Source organism: Panthera pardus, unplaced genomic scaffold (genome assembly GCF_024362965.1).
Source record: "Panthera pardus isolate Hobbes unplaced genomic scaffold, ASM2436296v1 HiC_scaffold_24, whole genome shotgun sequence".
NCBI classification, from domain to species: domain Eukaryota; kingdom Metazoa; phylum Chordata; class Mammalia; order Carnivora; family Felidae; genus Panthera; species Panthera pardus.
In genome coordinates, this window is record NW_026526810.1 from 57,413,191 (window position 1) to 57,435,403 (window position 22,213).

At 39.6% G+C, this 22,213-nt stretch overlaps 1 protein-coding gene and 1 pseudogene across 6 annotated transcripts; both read right to left on the minus strand.

Moving 5' to 3' along the window:
• Nucleotides 1–457: 457 nt before the first annotated feature.
• TMCO5A (transmembrane and coiled-coil domains 5A) lies at nucleotides 458–15,797 on the minus strand. Of its 6 annotated transcripts, none has more exons than XM_019442617.2 (13): nucleotides 15,725–15,787; nucleotides 15,124–15,168; nucleotides 14,921–15,038; nucleotides 13,965–14,114; nucleotides 13,375–13,498; nucleotides 12,653–12,703; nucleotides 11,863–11,934; nucleotides 9,070–9,126; nucleotides 8,609–8,668; nucleotides 8,116–8,180; nucleotides 6,682–6,739; nucleotides 4,910–4,950; nucleotides 458–1,075 (listed from the first exon to the last, which is right to left on the minus strand). In XM_019442617.2, exons 4-13 carry the CDS (start codon nucleotides 14,051–14,053, stop codon nucleotides 877–879), a joined length of 816 nt encoding a protein of 271 aa, XP_019298162.1. In that variant the 5' UTR covers nucleotides 14,054–14,114; nucleotides 14,921–15,038; nucleotides 15,124–15,168; nucleotides 15,725–15,787; the 3' UTR covers nucleotides 458–876. The 6 variants fall into 6 exon arrangements, with proteins under 6 accessions (XP_019298162.1, XP_019298163.1, XP_019298160.1 ...); XM_019442618.2 differs by having other exon boundaries at nucleotides 14,921–15,020; nucleotides 15,725–15,770; XM_019442615.2 differs by lacking the exon at nucleotides 14,921–15,038 and having other exon boundaries at nucleotides 15,725–15,797.
• Nucleotides 4,441–4,538, minus strand: LOC128773363 (small nucleolar RNA U13; annotated as a pseudogene).
• Nucleotides 15,798–22,213: the final 6,416 nt, after the last annotated feature.

Consider the following 22,213-nt stretch of genomic DNA (forward strand, 5'->3'; position numbering starts at 1 on the left):
GAGGGAAGAGAGGCCCTTTTTCTTACAGAAACACATTCCATTGAGTTTAGGTGGAGTTAACTTCCTTAACTCTTTTCCCCCTAACCTCCTCTATCCCTTATAAGAGGTTGGAAATGTGATTTCACAGATTCATGCTTGACCAATCAGAGCACTCCCATTCCTTAGGCCACACTGAGTTTGGGGCAGGGGTAGGCACTTGACCCCAGCTAAGGCAGTTTCTCTGAAATTGTCTGCTGTAGCTATTGGAAAAGATGGTTTCATTCTACCAAGGCTGTTAATCTTGTACTATGGGACTTAGGTTGTTGGCACTATCTTTCCACTAAAAGGAGAATGCCAATGCAAAGAGAGAGTGGGGAAATCCCAGTGACATTGCTTTGAGACTCCTGGACCCAGCCATGCCAGAAACTGCAGATTTTTAGTTCCATGAGGCAATACCCCTGCCCCCCCCCCCCCTTTATTTCTGCAAATTTACAAATTAGCTTAAGTTAAGGTCACTTATAACCAAAGAGTTCTAATATAAGTAGTGAGCAATCTTCTGCATTGCAGGGATCCAGTCTCTCAGATTTTAAAGATTTTCTAGAAGAATATATCAATTCTAACTTTGCTGAGCATCTATGACATTGTTTCCCAAGTAGTCTAGTTTGTTTACTGTCTGGTGCTATTTAGCTTATCCTGTAGTCCTAGAAATCTGTTGACAGAGCTTTCTACTGGGCAAGATAAATCTTGGAAAGACAACTGGAGATGGAAGATAATCAAGTAGACAGACCTGAAGGGAAAAGCTGAAGGAAACCTCTTCCCTCCGCAAATTCCGCCGTCTCTTAGTCTACAGACTCAGACACCACTTTTCTTCTTTTGCTCAAGGTTATTTCTTATGTATCAGTGGGGTAACATGTCCTCTGTCTCAAGTGTGAGAGATGGAAAGAGGAAGCATCTTAGCTTCCACAGAATGCCCCTGCTCAATATCTTGGGCAGTGTGTTGATAAGGAGATCTGGATTTATAAAACATATGTGGAAAAACAAGTAGCCCAGCAGTCTGATGAAAAATAGGGTGGTGGAAAAGACATATTGAAAAAACCTGAAAAGAGAAAGTCAAGAAACTGTTAACTAGAGGTTAGGAAACCAGGAACAAAATCAAACTTATGCCTAAATGCATGTCTGGCTCCTTTTTGATCTTCAGATGTCTCCCACTAATTGTTGTCTTCATTACCAACAACCCCTTATAAAAGCAGCTCCTTCCCATACTCTGGCTAGCCAGGTATTCTCTGTTTCATCACCATGTTTGATTTTCTTTTAGTGTTTATCACTGGCTGAAATGATCTTGTTCTTTTATATTTTGTTTTATTTTTTTGTTTTGCAGAGTTGTTTTCCAAAGTGTTTTGCACCAATTTGTAACCCATCAGCAGGGTATGTGTTTCTGTGGGTCCATATTTTCTCTAACACTTGATATCATCAGATTTAAAAAATTGTGCCAAATGTGTGTAAAGTAATGGTCTTAATTTGCATTTCCCTGATGAACAATGATGCTGAACATCTGCTCATAGGTCTTACATGTCTGCTCTTGCCCATTTGTCTAGTAGGTTGTTTGGGCTTGTCTTATTGATTCGTAGGAGTTCTTTATATGATCTTGATATCAGTCCTTTTCCATTGTGTGTATTGTGAATATCTTCCCTCTACTTTATAACTTTTATTTTCTCTAAGGTGTTAGAACAAAAGTTATTAATTTTAATAAAGTCTAGTGTATTAATCTTTATTTAGAACCAGTGTTTTTGTGTCTTATTCAAAAAACCATTCCCTACATCCAGTCCTAACAGATGTTCCTATTTTCTACTAGCAGTGTATTCTAGTTTAAAATATGTCCACACATTATTCGATATTCTGCCCTTTAAGAGGCTCTCCTCCCTTGTACTGTGGGCTGGACTTAATGACTTGGTTCTCAAGAATAGAGTATCATGGAAGTGACAGTGTGTGACTTCCTAGATTACACACTAAAACCATTGCAGCTTCCTCTTTCCTCTCAGGAGGAAGCCAGCTGTCATGCTGGGAAGGATACATAAGCAGTCCTGTGGAGAGGTCTGTGTAAGGAGGAACTGAAACCTCCTGCCAACAAGCAGCAACATTTGTCTGATGTGTGAGTAAGCTACCTTGAAAATAGATCCTCCAGTCTAGCCTTCTAATGACTCTAACTTGGCCAACATCTTAAAAAAGTTTTCTTTGGTAAATGTTTGTTTATTTTGCAGAGAAAGAGAGCACAAGCTGGGGAGGGGCAGAGAGAGAGAGAGGAGAGGGAGAGACAAAGAATATGAAACAGGCTCCAGGCTCTGATTCAGATGCTCAACCACTGAGCCACCCAGGTGCCCCTGGCCAACATCTTAACTGCAACCTAATAACAGATGGTGAGCTATAACCACCCAGCTAAGTGGCTCACAGATTCTTAATCCACAGACATTGTGAGATGATAAATGTTTGTTGTTTGAAGACACTAAGTTTTGGGATAATGTGTTATGTGGCAGTAGATAATTAATGTCAATTTTTAAAGATTTTTTTTCTTTTTGGACATTTAGTCCTTAACATATCTGGCCTTGCTTTTTAAATATAGTGTGTGTGTGTGTGTGTGTGTGTGTGTGTGTGTATTTAAATGTGATCCAATCTCATTATTTCTCATCTGAATAATCATTTTTACCCTACTTTTTTATTTTATTTTATTTTATTTTATTTTATTTTATTTTGTTTTATTTTATTTTATTTTAATGTTTGAGAGGGAGAGAGAGAGAGAGAGAGAAAGAGAGAGACAACGTGAGTGGGGGAGGGGCAGAGAGAGATGAGAGAGAATCCCAGGCAGGCTCCATGCTGTCAGCACAGAACCCGCTATGGGGCTCAAACTCATATCATGACCTGAGCCAAGATCAAGAGTCAGACGCTTAACTGACTGAGCCACCCAGGCACCCCTCCCCTACCTTTATTGAACAATTATTTTTTTCCTTTGTGACATACAATCACTGTCACATATCAGAGTTCCATATACGCCCTGTTTCTATTTCATTGGTTGATTTTATTCCTGTGACAGTATTACACTATTGTAATTAATGTAGCTTTAAAGTAAGTCCTCATAACTGGAAGGGCACGTTCCCCACTCTTTGCTCTCCTTTAAAATTGTCCAGGATATTTTTGACTTACTTACTCTTCTATATCCAGTGTATTTTTAGAATCATTTTATTAAATTTAATGAAAAATCTTTTGGGCAGTTTGGTTGGAATTGAAATGAGCTTATCATTTGAAGAGAATTGATGGATTTATGATTATCTCACTATATTTCTCTTCTTTCATTCATGTTACTTTTAATGTTTCCTAATGAATTTCTGTAAATTCCCCTTATAGTGGTCTTGATTTTTTCTTAAACTGATGAATTATTTTGACCTTGTAGTTTTACTATGATTTGCACAAGCAAATTTCTACTTTTTCCTTTCCTGTGTAACCCTTATCCAGTTGTGCTACGTTGCTGCTTGAGGCAGCACCAATTCACTACCTACCTCCATCCACCAGTCAAAAACAGCCCGTTCCTCATCAATAATTGGTCTTGGTGATAGGAGTTAGGATCCATTATAGTATATCATCTTGGTCAGAATTAGAATCAGAAAACGTTTACAAATCTCTTCCTAGTATTCTCCTTGAAGCTGAATACAGTATTCATAAGAAAGTTCTGGGATGTTATTCCCAGAGAAAATCCTAGGCATAATCTACCTTTATTATCTCTTGAGTCAGTGCCTGATATACCACTGCCCCATAGGATATTGGAGCAGAGCAAGAGAAAGACCCTTCTAGTTTGATATGATGAGCTAGACTTTTAGGATATTGTCAGATTCTCTTCAGGATACCAACCCTCTTTTAAAGCAGATACTTCTTACCCTGGGAGCCCATGCGGGTAATTTCACGCTAAACACTGGTGTCAAATTATAGGCGAAGGCAGCCTTGGAGTTCTAGGGAAATTCTGCTAGCTTTCAGGGAGTATTGTATTTAGGGATATCTGAATATGTAAAATGAAGGGGTATCCCCCTTGAGCAAATTTTCCAGACAATTGAAGCTGACCTTTAAACATCAATAGTTTTACGTTAACCATTTTGATGGAACTCTGTCTAAATCATATTTCATGCCACTTTGAATATATGTTTCTCTTTGCCTTCTTAAATAAATTATATTGAACATAATCTGACCTTTTCTTACAAATGCAGGGGCTTCATGAGTGCCAATTTTACTTTGCTATCACAGTGGTTCCCTCAGGACTAATATCTGCTCGGTTGTTTGAATCTTGAGCTCTTACTCAGTTTAACAAGTATTTTTGAGGAATTATGTTCTGGGTACTGTTGAGTGTGATCTCTCTTTCATAATCATTTTCTCTCATTTGCTGTTAAGTAGGGGTATACATGGATTTACAATTCTCTAGTATTTCTAATGTAACATGTTGACATTGTATTAAGTTTGCGGGGGACACATCTCACAAAATAGTGTGAAAATCCAATCATCTTATGAATCATAAAAAGGATCCCCATTTCCAATCTTGATGTTATTGGGGAACCAGATCCATCAAGCTAATTCAAATCATTAAAGGGAAAAAGGAATAAGCATGAGATTTGCCACATCTATCTTCGGTAATAAAGTTCTTATTTCTGATTACTACTAGCCTATTAGCTTCTAAAACTGGAAAATTGAGATTAGGGATTGCCTTGGGATGAGGAAGTCATACGTTAGAAGTGAGAAACTTGGTCATCGATGACACTAGTTTGTTGACTTCACTCTGGGGGTATGTGTGTGGGTATGTCTACAAGGGTTTCCTTGTCTAGACTTTGTTGTCTGCCAGGATGGCTAAGTGAAACTCCCCATTTTCCAGGAAGTTTACTCAAAGGTGTCTCCTTACCTTTTACAGAACCAAGTTCCCTTGTTTTGGAGAGAATCATCCTGGAAGAAGGAAAGACATTAATAAATAAGCAATTTCTGGAATCTACCATTCACTGTCAAATAACATTCAATGAGCCATTAGTTAATGTTATATTTAGATAATGTCTTGCAATTTTTTATATGCATAAACAGATGGAATTTTCAGAGACGAGCGTATATATTTGCTTGTATGTATGTGTAATTTTGTATTACTTTTTAATATATTGATAGAAATGAATGAAAGCCTGAAAAGTCAAGGTAGGTTGCCCTTTTTCGTATGTAAGGTCATACAGCTAATAAGTGGCAGGGCCAGACTTGGAACCTGGGTCCTTTGAATCCACATTACACCCTTACCTCCTGCTTAACCAGTAACCCTTAAAGAAGTTTACAGGCTATGAAAACCACACGAATGTATTCTAAGAGAAGTTTTAAGAGTTCTAAAAATATAAAGATGAGGATATTTCCTGGATTTCTGTGGCATCTCTCTTCCAAAATATTTTCTCAGCTATTTCATTTTCCTTTTAGCTTGCTTGTGAGATAAAAATGAAGAAGTACAATCACATTTTAAAATTGTGAAAATGATGCTCACAGAATTGGAATTAGAAAGAAACTTTCTGGGTTACGAATTTTGTTCCCTAGCTTGAGTGAGATTAAGCAGCATGCCAGCTGGTCATTTGCTCAGGCAGGCTGTAAAGGTTGTTCAGACATCATAGGTCATTGAACCATCATGGGACTCTGGTAATCTTGAGGAAGATTTTTTTCTCTGATAGGTGGTGAGAAGGAATACTTTGATTAGTCAGTGAGAATAGATGATGGGATACATCAGGGAGCATGCCAAGCTTGGTTCTAGAGAGGTGGAGTCCAGTTATTTTCAGGAGTTTTGTTGTTGCTGTTGGTTGTTGTATAATATGCAAGCTTGGGGCCAAAATAACTTGTTCCGAATAATGGGAACCATGGTCACTGTGAACATGGTCTAATACATATCCAAACATCTGGATGACCCCAACGACAATAGATGATTGTTGATATTTGTTTTTTAGGAATAAAATACTTACTTTTTTTGAAATTATGAAGACTATCTAAATGATAAAGTTTCTAGTGAATGTCAATTTTGGCTCTAAAGCCAATATAAGTTACAAAATTAAAGTCTAATGGAAGTTTATCTTTTTGCCACCACAAGACACGAAGCAGGCCAAGAGGATGCTCTAAATCCAATTGTGTCCTTTAGACCGTTGCATATATGCTAATGACATCATGATGTTAAATATGAACAGACACTGAAGCTGTTACATAAAGAAGTAATGACTTCTCATGTTTTAACTCATGGGCTAATTCTGATATATGTCCTGGTGCTCTGTGTAGTGAGAAATTTGGGATCCTGTTGGGATCACCAGGAAAGACCATTGTGATTATGGGAGATGGGAGGAGTGGTATATGTGTCCTGTCTTGGCCTCTTCTCCACAAGAATGTTCCTTCAGTTAATATTTCTTCCTGCTTCCATTCTAAACTCTGTGAGGTCTGAGGCTAGTTTCTTTGAGAACAAGTCATTTGCATGGCTCTGAGAGAAGAGAGACCATTGTCCCATAGCATCTTCGTATGTTTAGGGTTGGAATGCTTTAGAATTATGTGTCCTACTATTCTTGGAAAATGCACATGAGAAGATTGGTATGTGTCTGGTGGCTTATAGTGTTTTGGAAACTCCCTTGAAGGTAATGACCCTGAGAAAAGCTGAAAGTGGACTGAAATGGTTACCTTATTATTTTGGCTGTTAAACTTTTTTCTTGCAGAATTCATGCTCAAGACTTTTGATCTAGGAGAGAAAGAACCAAGGTGGGAATTGAATAAAGTACATTTAAATGTTCGTATTACATCATGGTTATTTAAAAAAGTTTTATATTCTAAAGCTATACTGTCCAGTATTGTAGCCAATGGCTACGTAGCTGTTTACATTTAATGAAAATAAAAAAATCACTTCCTCCATCACAACAGCCATCTTTCAAGTACTCAATAGGTGCATAGTGGCTACATACTAGATAGCACAAAAAATTCCATTGGGTAGTCCTGTTCTAAAATCTTGGCTTAGTAATGAAGCCATACTTAATGTTCAGAAAGGATCTCAGGAGACTTGAAGGTGTCCATTAGGGGTAAGGACCTCTAAGTCCTGGTGCCCTGGCCCCCAGGCCACAATGTGGACTAGCCTATTTAGAGGCTGTATGAAGCCTAGGTCTTTTTCTCTTAATCCCAAGACTCCAAAATATTTAATACATGGATATACTTCCCAAGTGAATTAAGATTTAAATTTTAAAGAGGGTCAGGGAATGGAAGTGAGGTTTTTGGTTTTAGTTTCTCACTATTTAGACTCTTGACATACTCAAGGAGTATTTTTTTTTTTTTTTGCGGGGGGGGGGGAGGCTTTTCTCTTACTCTAATTTCTAATTTTAATGTTCATAGTTTAATATAGTATACAGTTTGCGTTTCATAATATGATTGACCTAGTTTATGTCTGGAGATTAGTTTCATGCCTATCCTGTATGGTTGAATTTCCATACATTTTGGGGAAGTGAGGATAGTATTAATTTTAAGACCTTTATTATAAAATTTAAAGAATGCCCATTTTATCAGGGTGCCAGACCACTAACCCTTTTTATTTATTTTACTGTACTTTATTTTATTTATTAAAAAATTTTTTAATGTTTATTTTTGAGAGAGAGAGTGAGTGAGTGCGCACCTGGGAGAAGGGCAGGGAGAGAGACACAGAATCAGAATCAGGCTCCAGGCTCTGAGTTGTCAACACAGAGTACCATGCAGGGCTTGAACTCACAGACCAGAGATCATGACCTGAGCCCAAGTTAGATGCTCAACAGACTGAGCCACCCGGGCACCTGACCGTTTTTAAAGCACATGTTCTTGCCCTTAATATAAACCTGAATAATTGACAATGTGATTACAATTATGAAGGAAGGTATGTTTCTGCAGTCTGTTAAGAAAGATAGGAGAAGGACCTGCATTTTTAAATAGATGTGGTTGAGTGGGGGTCAACAAGATCGCTAACAGAGAGGAAAGTTATGTGGTGTTGGGGCTCCCTGAATTCCAAATAGGAATTGATCAGAGAAATGTTTGCTCTGACTCCGGCTGAGATGGAGTTACCACTAAAACCAGGATGTTCCTTTGTTTGCCAAAGCTCACACTTCTCTCTCAAGGAACCGAGTCTCTAGTTCTTCTTCTATTTTCCTCAGAGTTTCCTGGTACTTCTTCGAAGAGAAATAAAAGAAACCACAGTTACTTGCTAGAAGCCTTATGTGCTTTTTGCTGTTAATAACCATGTGTTACAGCATTGTCATGTGAATGTTTGGTATTCCCACTGCCATTTTGTCTCCTTTCCCAGTCCACCAGCCCCCTACTACTCCAGATCTCTTACTGCACTTCACCACTGGGCAGGTCCCTGTGGTTATTGGGATTATAAACAGGGAAAGTGCTCATTATTAATTTAAGAGTTCAGAGCTTTGGAGATGAGGGCAGTAATAGAATGATTCTAGTGGTAGAGTGTCATCCTCCCTAAAGGCCTTTGTAATGCCACCTTGAAGCATTAAAATTGTTGCAGTGTTCTTTGAAAAGCCTGGTTTCACTTCATCCTGTACCTTAACAAACACATTACTTTCCCTTTACAGAGAAACTGTACCTTTATGCAGAGGGCCTGATCTTCACAGAGCTGTGCCACAAATGTGTAGTCTTCCATTACCTGGGAAGTCAAAATTCAGTCTTAAATTTTACTCAGTAAGTTGCTATAAGAACAGTAGTATACTTGTTTCCTCTTAGGCCCCAGGCCTTAAATGTGCTTTTCTAATTGTTCTAAATATGTATTTGCTGTATGTATGAAATCATGCCTTTTTTGTTTTTTTGTGGATGAACAGGCTGTACTTTACAGTCCCGATGGAAATTACTTGGGGACAGTTGGGAGAAAAATAGATACTAATTCATAGAAGGTATAGGTTATGGAGAATATTCCGTAAAAAATGTGAAAAGAGAAGGTAATCTGGGGGACTGTATTGACATGATGTAATACATTCCTTCAAATCTTGTGACCAAAGATCAAGTTTTCCTTACTGTGGGAGAAGGAACATTGAAGTTATTGTCGTTTACCTTTGTCAGCTTTTGCTCTTGGTCTGCACAGGAAGCTTCCAGCTGTTTTAACTTAGCCTATAGAAAGGGAAAGAGACTCGTAACTCAGCCAGGTAAAAGCAGGATTCCATTCTGAAATGGGATCACGAACATTATCTCACAGGTGGTTAAAGTGCGTCAGGACCAATTTTAGATGTCTTTTTAATGGAGGGGATTCAACCTTGAGATGAGAGGACACTTGAATTGAATCTAGTGTGAAGTAGCACTAATTTGGTGTGTATGAAGATGTTAAGTGGCTGGAGCTTAGGGGCAATTGGTAAGAATGAAATGAGGTGGGGAAAGGTAGACATGTAAGAGATTACAATAGGCCCTTATAGCTTCTGGAGAGTTTGGTTCTTTATTCTAATTGCAGTGAGAAGCCAGGTGAGAGCTTAAAGTTGTAAAGATACAATCTGGTTTGTCTTCTTTCTTGTTTAAATTTATTTAAAAAATTTTTAATGTTTGTTTACTTTTGAGAGAGAGAGAGAGAGAGAGAGAGCGAGAGTGAGTGAAAGAGAGCAGGGGAGGGGGTAGAAAGAGAGGGAGACAAAGAACCCGAAGCAGGCTCTAGGCTCCGAGCTGTCAGCACAGAGCCAAATGCGGGGCCCAAACTCATGACTGAGATCATGACCTGAGCTGAAGTCGGACGCTTAACTGACTGAGCCACCCAAGTGCCCCTGGCTTGTTTTCTTTCTAAAGAATAATCTTTTCTGTGTGTGGAAGGTAGACTGTTTAGGTCTAAGTATAAAGGCAGGAGGACTAACTAGTTAGGAGGCTACTTTAGCATCCAGGTGAGGGGTTATGGTGGCTTGCAAAAGGGCGGTGTAATAGTAGTAGAGAGGAAAAGATGCATTTGGGGTATATTCTGTAGGCAGAGGGGACATACTGCAGGCTTTCCTCTCTTCCCTTTTCAGCTCTATTGTTCCCACTTTCATTGAGCTACCATTTTTTTTTTTTTTCACATTTGGACTCTTCTAACAGTTCCTTTCCCCACCAGTCAATTACATCTAGGGCTAGACAGCCAAAGGTGCTATGGGCTGTATTTTAAAGACAGTGGCCTGAGTCACAAGGAGTTGAGTCGGGTGTCCTATTAAACTGCTGAACTGATCACCAGCATGCAAGAGGAACAGAAGCAAAAGAGATAATGTATATTTCATAGAGTTAGAGATACAACGTGAGAATTCTTCAAAATAGGTGGACAAAAGGGAATGATTCAAAGCATTAATAATACTCTTTAGGGCTGGGCTGATGGCTGCCAGGAAAATAATGGCCACTGTTGTGCCAGGAACTCTCTGTCTGGAGTCTGTCACAATCAGCTCACCTGATGTGGCCAGCATAGCCAGACTTAAAGTGTCACCGCTAGATTCGGGCAGACTTGCTGTTAGCAAAACTTGTTTTGGGCAGAAGAAGGAAGAAAATCAGTCTTCTAATCTCTGCAGTTTTATGGCTAGGATAATCAAGGAGCTTTAAGCTCGTTTCTAGTCTTAGCTCAAGTTTATTCCCCATGTACACACAGGCTCCTGATTTCTTTCTTTCCAGATAAGTGTCCTGGATAGGCATGCCCAAACAACTTACTTGAAGGCTTTGACTTCCTCTTTTTTTATGTCTATCAATGCTAATTTGGCCACCAGAACATAGAGCAGTAATTCTCTATTCTTTCATTTTCGATTTCTATTTTAAATGTGTCTATATCTTCTGAGTCTTCATACACACAGTATGGGCTTAAGTATGGGCTTAAATGTGGGGCTTAAGAAGCAAAAGAGATTGAAAGATAGGGACAGTGTGTTTTTCTGCTCTTTAATTTACTTGTTCTTAAATGACATATATAAAAATAAGTATCAATTAAAAAAAAAAGCAAGATGGGGCCTGGGTGGTTCAGTCAAAAGAGCACGTGTCTCTTGATCTCAGGGTCATGAGTTGGAGCCCCACACTGGGTGCAGAGATTTCTAAAAAAAATAGAAAAAATAAGAAAAAAAAACTTAAACATCATAAAAAGAAGCAAAGAAAAATTAGATAAGGCAAGGACAAGGACATATTCCTACAGAAATTATCAATAAGAATTGAATCTGCCTTCTGAAAAAAAAGATCTCTAAATCTTGCATCTTTGATCAGATGGGTTATGGTTGTGCTCAGGTGCTTAACTGTGAAACACAATTAGGGAAATGGTAAGCCCTGTATGATGCACTTAGCAGTTAGAGGTTACTATATACTTGAATGACCAGTTGAATGAATCCTTTGCTGGATTGGAGTCAATGACAGGGTGTGTAAATTACCTAGCACACAGTAGATTTACAAGTCCAAACTCTGCCTCTATATGAATTCATGCATATGCTTCTGCCATACTTTTAAATAATCACCTTAAAATTGTGACTTTTTAATGTTTTAGAACTCCAAAAAAAGAATATTTTATATACACAATTTCATTCAGTTTTCAAACTGAGGCTGGGAGGAACTGATTAAATTGCTCAACTTCGTATATCACACTAAGTACCTCTGGGTCTGGGATTTAAATGAGGGACTTCAACTACCTCCAATGTTATGTATGTATTTGTGCATTTGTGCCCTCTTTTTGATGGAAAGAGAATAAAATATATGGCTTCAGAGTGAAAGCCCTTACTAAGGGCAGGGGAGAATTCAGCATTTAGTAGCCCAGGTTTAATCTGGCATGGCTGAAACTACAAAGAATTTATCCCAACTTTGACAATTGTTTCCACTTAAAGACTTGTTTTCCTGGTCACGCAGACCAAACCCATTCGAGATTGCTTTTTTGTTTACCTTTGACTCTTCTGGGGTTCCTTTTAGATCTTCTTGTTCACACTTGGTTGCCTTATGTGATTTCCTTGTAAGCTGTGGTTTCAAACAGAAAAGATACATTTCAAATAAAAAATATATCAAATAAAAAAAATATAGCAGACAAAGACATTCTCTGATATGTAGGAGACAGTAACTTGGCCCATATCAAAGCTGCCAGGAAATGGTCCCTTGATGGATACTTGGTGTCTTTGGGAACATCTTTAATCTACCTCCATTTATTCTCACTAGTTTTGGCCACCAAAGCTGCTCAAAGCAGGAGTACTTCCCTGAACCCCTAATCCATGCCACATTATTCAGGCCTGTGGGCATGGGTCAGAAAGTAGGGGAATCATAAAGAAATCCACTGTATTTTGACCAGTTGAGGTAGAGGGAATACCTGGACAAAAAAGAAGGAATTTTTAGGAATTAAGTGTTTTTAAAAGTCTCTATTGAAAGCAAAATTAACCTCTCACCACAGAGGTCCCAGTCAATCCCTTTGGAAGCAATTTCCTTGTGATAGAATGAAGAACCTATGGGATCACTGAATACCTGGGATGCCCTATCCACTCCTTTCAATTTGACACTTGCAGGGATAATCCATGGCACTTTGGTCATGACACTCAGCCTCAGGAGAGTGGATTAGTAGTAGTGCCCACGCCCAGCACAGGCCTCTCTGACATGTGGGATCTTCTGTGATTATTTGCCCTCCCTTGCCTCTTTGATGAGTGGTGCTGCTGTGGGGACACCAGGGAACACAAAAGCCCCATGTCACCTTTCTTTGAAGTTCTTCTATACTGTGGACCAGAGTCTCATTCTTCCTATCCTGTTGAGAGGACGAAGCAGAGTTTAAATGTGCATCTGTGTACCACCATCTTGATTTGGTTGACTGTTCTTTATTTTACCCCAGTGATATTTTACTACAGTAACTGTACCTTCCTGCATAATGTCAGGTAAAGGACCTGTGGTTTGATCTCCATACGTACACACCAACTTCCCAGGGATTGAGATGACCACATCCCCGGCTTCCCAATATTAAATATTACCAGAGACACCCTACCCTCCACACATCCCCTTCCATGCAAGGACCTACTCTGCTATGACTTTTGAGTTGATTATACTTTGTATGTAAAAAGGGGAAACTGTTGTTTCTGACAGTGAGGAGGAATCAACCCTATCAGTTGGCTTTTCCCTGCTTTTTTAAACCTTTTTTTAAAGTTGATTGATTTATTTTGAGAGAGAGAGAGAGAGAGAACCAGCAGGAGAGGGGCAGAGAGAGAGAGGGGGGGAGAGAGAGAGAGAGAGAGAGACAGACAGACAGACAGACAGAGAGACACAGACAGACTCCGAAGCAGGCTCCATACTGTCAGCGCAGACCCTGACTCAGGGCTTGAACTCATGAACCGCGAGATCGTGACCTGAACTGAAGTCAAGATTCAGACAGTTAACCAAATGAGCCACCCAGGAACGCCAAGCTGTTCCCTAATTCTTGCTTACAAGTCTGGCTGTCTCTTCTTCCAGCTCCTGCAAGGCTTTTTCCCTCTCTATCATGGTGTGGTTCTCCTTTTCCCATTCTTCATCTTCAGCCAAGTCTCTGGTGTGAGCAATCTCACCTTCCATCCTGGACGATGCAAGCACACACTATGAGGAACTGACAGCCTTAGAAATAATAAAACACATAAATAAATAAAATCTAAAGTTGGAAACCCTTTCTTTCCTGGATCCTTAGGATCAGAATCTCTTTAAAGACAAGAAAAGTACGATTCCCCCATTTACCACATCAAACACCCCAATGTACTTCCAGCTCAGGTGAGTATCTTTCATTCTTTTAGGATTTTCTTTGTTGTTGTTGTTTTAATGTCTATTTATTTTGAGAGAGAGAGAGAAGGAAATTAAGTGGTATGAGGGGCAGAGACAGAGGGAGAGAGAGAATCCCAAGCAGACTCCATGCTGTCAGAACAGCCTGATGAGGAGCTTGATCCCATGGTCATGATCCCTCAGGTCATGACCTGAGCCGAAATCAATAGTTGGATGCTCCTCCCAGTTCTTTGGATTAGGAACTTCCCACATGAAACCCCAATACTCACCTCTGAATCTCATTTTCTTTCTCTTGGATTTTGAGAAGAAGTTCCTGATTTGCTTCATCTATTCTCTGCATATCCCTTTCAAGGTCCATGTTCAAACTGTTAATGTTCCTCTTTGACTGGACCAGTCTTAAGATTTCCACTTTCTCTGACCTGTAGGCTCAGCCCCCAAAATGAATAAGGGCCAGTTATCTTAAGATCACTAATTTTTTGGGCCAAAAAGGATATCTAGAAGACATATAACTCATTAGCCTGGCTATTTTTGGGAGCACACCTTTCCTTTTTCATTTTTAGGAAATTACATTTCTTAATTATGCTGCACAATTTGTTTCAATAATTCTTAACTCAGCAAAGGAGGTCTTTCTTGGCCAGAGTGCTCAGTATAATAGTGCACCTCCACTCTGGTTCCAGGAGAAGTTTTGCTTCCTTAAATAGCCTTTTGCATTGGAGAGAATGATTTTCAAATTGTTCACAAAAGCTGCTCATGCAGTACACTTTTATCAAGTACATTTAGTCAGGAAGCTGGTACATAATTTATGATTGGACATAGGTTTATGCAGAACCACAAGAAGTTTCCACCAGCAGTTAGGGCTTCAGTCTTTTCCTACCTCCCTTCAACTGAAAATTTCTCTGCTATTACCTACTAGAAAGCTTGAGAATATCCTATGGGAGTCACTCCATTGAGCACACACAGAAGTAATCCAGGTTTTCACTTTCAAGAATGCAGGTATCATTTTTGAAGTAAATTTGAATGAAATAATGGTAACTTAATGCTAGTGTAGTCTAGAAATGTATCTGGCACATGGGAAGCTCTCAATAAACTTTTTGTTTTCTTGAAAATGAATTAATTCATTGAATTAATTGGTTTGTCTCTAAAATCACTAACTGGAAATAAGATAGGTAGATGGGCATATGTATTGAGTAGGCACAAGGGACGGTTTTGGAAAAGAAATTCCTACCTTGAAGGGCTGGCTTGGATGGGGGCTTTGCAATGGCTGTCACTTCAGGAGGCCAAGGGGTGTTTGGGGCAGAGTACAGTGGAGGACAGATGGATAGGAGCTGAAGGAGAGAGCAAGACTAGAAGATGAAAGGAGGAATCAGTAGCAGACCTGCTTCATACCTTGGTCCTTGGATGTGACTTTGCATAATCAGGACTACTTACTCATAGTCTAGCTGATTGTCCTTGTGTTCTTCCATTGTAGATTCCCTAAAATACCAGCAGAGATGTATGTAATGAATTGGGGAAATGGGTCCATTTATAAAACACAGTAACTAGCTGAGAGTCCCAAAAGACAGGAACAAAATTAAGTTAACTGTTTTTTTTCCCTCCCACTCCTATAATTTGGCCATAACGAAACTTAGCTTTCTGATTCTTCTGCCCATGAATATGCTTATGCCTCAGTAAGGATACAGTGAGGATAGAGGGATAATGCTGGAAAATTCAATATACATCCTGCAGCAGATAGATGGTTCACCAACACAAAACCCTTTGGAAATGTATACGTGGCAGTAAGCATCAATAGATGTTATCAGTTGTTCTTAATATCTTTTTTTCTCTATGCCCAGGTGCTTCTCTTAAGCCCCATGTGCATAGATAAATGTGCATAACTGCCCTGGAAAATAATCTTTCTAGCCTGGCTTCTGCAAGAATCTCCAGATATTAAGATCTTTGGTATTAAATAGGACTCAGAAAAAACAAGCAGGAGTAAATAATTTGGCTTGTTCTGCTACTTAGTTTCCTCCTTTTCTCCAATAAAGTCTACCTCCCTTCTGATGTATGGTCTTCTGGATTCTGCTCTAGTCTATTAGCTTCTGAAGAGTCTAATCTTTCCCCACTGGAACCATCCAATAGAATCTCAGAACCTTCTATAGGGTCATAATTCTGCTCTTGACATAGGATGGGTGGGGCAGTATGTTACAATAGGATGGATGGCAATGGTTTCTCCTCATTTGTGCCAAGTTCAGAGCCGAGTCTTCCCTTTGGTGGCAGTAGTTTCAATGGATCTGATTTCTAGGCAGATTGAAGGGATAGCTTCTGTCTCATTTCTCTAGCAGATTGAGCACTTTCCTTGCCCAAGCTTGACTCATATGGGAACTCTGGGTCCTAACACCAGCAGCCTAATCCCATAATGTAGTCAACTAACTACTCATTCATTCAACAAACACTGAAACTTGGAAGGAGCACCTATTTTTTGCCAGGCACTGTTCTAAGTACGAGGGAGACAGAATGGGAACAAAATAGCCCAAAGCACTTGGCTTTATGGAGTTTACACTCTAGGGTGTGTGTTGGGGGTGGAAAGGGATAACACAATCAACAGAAAACAGGAGTAAATTGATTTTATTTGGTATGTATATTTTGGCCAGATTAGGCACAATTTGTAACTTTTTATGTGTGCAAGTCACGGAAACCTGAAGTTTCAGATCTTGACTTAATAAGGACTGCATTGAGTTGATTTGTGGGCCAGAGTGACTTCTTAACATACTGTAGTTTCTAACAAACTATTTGTAAAATTAATGGCCTCTGATGACCCCCATTACCATCTCCCTTCTTCCTGAAAGAAGGCATTTCATTGCTTTATGAAGCTGTACACAGAAGAGTAATTAAGTAACAATTCAGGCCAATGGCCTCTCGGAGGAATTAATGGTAGGGAGAGTTCATTAACCCCAGCTGGTTATAGCTTCTTCAGGAAATGCCCTGGACCAAGGTTATCTTGGCGATTAATGTATTGGATAGAGACTTTAACTAGGATAAAAATAAAGCTCTATCTCCTTCCTGGGGAGCTTTTCTCCTTGAGGGGCTACCAAAGGCAAGCCCGTAGGGGCAGCAGAACCCCAAGCTTGGGGCCTTGTGTGGGAGGAAGACAACAGATAGCCACTAGTAAGAATTGCTAAATCAAGGTAAAAACAGGGCCTTGGGGGCAGGTTAAGGTCCTTGAGGAAGCCTTCCTGCTATTTGGGAGGTGGCTTTTGATTAACACCCAATGCAGCTTTAGGGCAGCTGTTAACACCACCTTAACTTTTCCAGGCCACACCCTGACCTGCACAGAGTCGCTGCCAGAGAGACGCAGATTTTGCTGCATTGCTGCCAGGGATGCAGTGGCGTTTATGTGGAAATCTGTTGTGAAAACATCCTCTTTTGACAGGCTGGGCACTTGGGCTCTTTTTGCTGGGGCTTCACCCTCCTACTCTGAGGGGTCTTGTCAGGTGCATAAGCCTGAGAAACTGCCTGGGCCCTTGTTCTTTCTGCCCCTTCCCGGGGAGAGAGACCTATTTCTTTTGCTCATCTCACTTGTCCTCACTTTACTTTGGCAAAATCTTCTTGGATATTTTTATAAATGAGCCTGGTTTTGAGGCTCATAGCCAGGCAAGGCTCTAGAACCTCATTTTAGATCAGTTTTCAAATACAGAATCAAGTACACTATTTTCCTTATGTCCTTACTTATTTTTAGTGACTATTTCTGTACAGTCTTTAGGCTCATGAAATCTCTTTCAGTTTCCTTTCAGAATCCTTCTCAGAATAGCTTTCTCAAAAGCAGAAACTTGAACTAAACTGAAATGTGAAGCAAAAGAGAGAAAGAGAGTGTACCAATACTTAATATTGTCATTATTTAATATCCAGTAAACTGCGGTAGTTTAAATCGGCAAAAGGTTGTGTATTTTCTTTTAAAACAAAATCTATTTATTTTTGCCTGTTAAACCCTTTTTTATAGTTTTCATAGAATAGATACACTGTGGTACTTTTCTTTTTCACTTAATAATTTGTATGAACATTTCCCAGGTTGCTATATGCTCTCTGTAATTATAATTTCAAACACTACATGAAATTGTGCTGAGTTGATAACATTCATAATCTGCTTCATCCTAACCTTCTTACCACACTGTTTACCCTTTTGCATACCTATCTCCTCTTGAGGGCCTGGAGAGTACCTATATGAATTTTCTAGAGCTGCCATGACAAAGTACCATAGGCAGGGACGCTTTAACAACAGAAGTGTATTTTCTCACAGGTCTGGAGGCTGTGAGTCCTGATAAAGGTGTCGAAAGGGCTGTTTATTCTAAGGCCTCTTTCCTGGGCTTGTAGATGGCTGTGTCTGTTCTGTGTCCTCACACGGGCATCTCTGTGTGTGTGTGTCTGTGTTGTAATGTCATCTTATGAGGATGTCAGTCATGTAAGATTAGGACCCACCTTAATGACCTCATTTAAAATTAGTTACTGTTTTGAAGGCCCTATCTCCAAATAAAGTCACATTCTGAGGTACGAGGTATTTAGACTTCAATGTATGATTTTGGGGGGACGCAAGTCACTCTACATCAGGTATTCAGCAAGTGCTTAACTGTGACCAAATTGATGAACATTCAGGTTGTTCTCTCTTTGCCTAAATAACAGCACTTCAGAGAATATATTTGTAGAGTCATTATATTTTTTCAGGTATAACCAGAGTATTAAAGTATATACACTTACATTTTTACCGGTTTTGAATGCCTATTCATTAATATATCTGTCAACTGCTTTTTACAGATAAGGAAAGTAAAGACAAGAGAGATTAAATGTCTTGTTGGGATTAAAACAGATTTTTAAAAAATCTGCCAAACCTGATACCGCATCTCTCAACATTTTCTGGTTCATTCTTCTGTAAGCCTAGGAAAGTGTAATAGGACAAGGGCATTTCCTCAGTTATAACACAGTGCTGGTATTGAGGAGCAGTTATTCTGAGTACTTCACATATTAGTGATATAATTTTCATTTTCAGTGAGGTCATTTCTTCTAAAGTAACCATGCTTGATCTCTGCTTTCATAACCCTTTGCTTTATTTTAAATTTGCTTCTCTAGCTTTAATTTAAAAAGTTTGCAGTTAGGAAGTGATTGTTAAATGGAAGATTACTAAAAAGGATAACTAGAACCTCTGCAAGCAGACTTTTGTAAAAATTTTACATTGAAATTTAATATAATTCTATACTCCCTTCTCAGTTCTTCTTTGTTCTTTCTGCCGTGTACTGGGAATACCTTTAAATTTGCTTGTTGGTCCCTTCTGATAATTACAGAGAGGTCTTTCATACATTGAGATTTTAGGATGTCTTTTACTTAGCAGAAGTAATACTATGCTGGAATGTTTATACAATAAATGGCTTGTGTGTAGCTTATCTGTGGCTCTATAATTCATTATTCTTCCTTTACTTAGCAGACATTTTTCTGAGCATCTAAGTGGGTAACAGGATGACCCAAAGATGACTAGAGTACTCTCAGTTTCATAAGGCTCTGCAGTGTGATAAATGTTATAATGCAGGCAGATAAAAATTGCTTTGGAATTCACAGGGGGAGCATCTAACTTTATGATTTAGGGAAGCTTTAAAGGAGAGGTGCCTTTTGGATTGAGTTGAGTCCTAAAGGAAGAGAGAAACATTATAGATAATAGAAAGGTTACTCTAAGAGGAGGGAACAACAGGTTCAAAGGCACAGTATGCTCAGTATTGAAGGGTAAAAATTCACTGTAGTTTCTGTCTAAAGTAGCACATCCCAATGTGTGTGACATGAACAGTGGGTTGTGTGACTGATAGATTTAGGTGAGACACAGAGGTAACATTTTTGAATTTAAAAATTAATTTTAAATAGTGATAATATTTAGTAAAGCTATAAGTAGTACATTAAAACTTGATTTACAGAGGCACCTGGGTGGCTCAGTTAGTTAAGTGTTCAACTCTTGATTTTAGCCCAGGTCATAGTCTTACAGTTCATGGGATTGAGCCCTACATCAGGCTCTGTGCTGACAGCGCGGAGCCTGCTTGGGATTCTGTCCCTCCTGCTCTCCCTGCCCCTCCCCTGCTCGTGCTTTCTCTCTCTTTCTCAAAATATAAATAAATAAACTTAAAAAAAACCCCTTGATTTGGAGACATTGCTTTGAATGAGAATAAATTTATTTGAGTAAAAATAGTACTTGGTTTAAAGAAAAATAGTAAGTAGACAGTTACTCTGAGGGAAGATGAATGTCACAAACATTGTGAAGGTAGAATGTGAGTAACTAAAGTTTGGGGATTAGTGCTCTAAAAGCACATGTGGCAAAGGACAGCTAGGTCGGCAGAGGAGCACCATGTACTTGTGCTCAGGATGTCGGGTTTCATCTTGAAGCACCCCAAGAGGCATTAGAGACTTTTAGGTAGAAGGGTGACATGGTCATCATATTTGAGAAAGATAATTCTGGGGCAGTGAAGGATGGATGGGAGGAAGAAGCCGCCAGTGCTTGTCCATACTGTGCATTATGATCAGCCATCTCAGGGGAGATACTTTATGTTTCTTCTTGGAACGGAGGCTCAAGTTTTTATCATGCATTTTTTACCCCACTGGAAATTGCATATTAGAGTTTTTAATATTATGTTATTTTATGTTTGGTTTATAAGGGCAATATTAAATCTTCTTGGTGAATGATGTCTACCACACTTGCAATGAGAGAGTTTTTGTCCCTAACTCCTCCACTGTAACTTATGTAACCCTTGCTTTGAATAACTGCAATCTGTAGATGGTTTTTGGTTTCTCCTTGTTCTTTGTTAAGTTTATTTATTTATTGAGAGAGAGTGAGAGAGAGACCAAGAGCGAGCATGTGCGAGCAGGCAGGGAAGAGGCAGAGAGAGAGAGAGCCAGAATCCCAAGCAGGTTTTGCGCTGTCAGTGCAGAGCTGGACAAGGGGCTCGATCCCATGACCTTGAGATCATGACCTGAGCTGAAATCAGGAGTCTGACGCTTAACCACCCAAGCCACCCAGGTGTCCCTCTCATTGTTCTTTTAAAATGTTTTCATTGGGGCTAATTCTTCCCCTAAATAGACATGTGCAAATCCCATGACAATTTCTGGTTGCTTTCAGTCACAAAACAATGTTCCCCTTCAATAATCAAAGGATCCACTACCATGTCATAATCAAAATTCTGTACTTGGTATGGAGTGGAGGTTTCTGCCTGCGGTGGGTGGAAAGATTGCAGTGGGGAAGGGGCTTATTGATTTTCATCTCTCTCCACAGGGAGCACGTCTACTTCACCTTTCTACTGGGCCAGCTACTCATTCAGACACCTACCAGGTAAAAGAGGAAAGGGGACTTGAAAGTCCTTCCTTCACTGATTCTGTTGTGTGCCAGCACTCTGTCCCTCAAGGCCTGCTTGAAACTTAGACATGATGCTTTCTCTGGTAGATGCTTTAAAGAAGTTGTTGGAGGTTGCCTAAACATTGTCACAACATAACTGGAATCTGTAGCTTTGACCTGGACCATGGCATGTCTAAACCAGTCGTTCCTTTGCTTCTCCCTCGGTCACTAAGACTTTTATCATCCTGCCAGCTTCACTTTGCTGATCACTTGCCCTTCTAGGTGGCCAGGACTGGCAACATAATTTGTAGAACTCTGTGAGCTGAGTTCAGTCTATGTAGAACTCGGAGAATGCAGGACTCTTCTCTCAGAAATTATTAAGAATTTCAAGCCAGTGACAGCAGAACATTAAACCAAGTATAGATTCCTTTTGAATGCAGCTCCTTGTGTGACTGGACAAGTTCCATGTCCACGAAGCTGGCCTTGTAGGTGGCTCTCAGGAATGAGACCTAAGACAATCCTGTGCAGGCAGACACAGTCACATATTCTTTGTCTAAACAGGCTCTGGAACATAGGCCAGCTCCCACTTGTTTACTCTGTTGTCAAAGCAGTTAGCTAACCTGTATCATACCCTTAGATTTTCTAGATGACAGTCAGACAGTGGTCTCCACTATTCCCTAAGGTTTCAAGGACGCTTAGTAAGATCTCCTAATGGGCTCACAAAAACCCTTCTCTTGTATTATTTTCCTATTGTCGCTAAAATAAATCACAAATTTTGTGGCTTAACACAACACAGATTTATTATTGTACAGTTCTGGAAGTCAGAAAGCTGTCATGGTTCCCAGTGGGTAGCATCAAGGTGTTGGCAAGGTTACCTTACTCTGGAGGCTCTAGGAAAGAATCTTTTTCCTTGCCTTTTCCAGCTTCTAAAGGCCAACTGCATTCCTGGGTTCATGGCCCCTTCCTTCTACCTAAAAGCCAGAAGTGTATAATCTTCAAATCTCTCTGATTCTCTGAGCTTTGCTTCTGTGATCATATTGTCTTCTTTCACTCTGACTTTCCTGTGTCCCTCTTATAAGGACCCTGATAATTACCTGTAGTTCATCTAAATAACTCAGGTTAATCGCCCCATTTCAAGACCCTTGTCATGTGAAGTAACATATCCACAGGGAATGGAGACAAGGA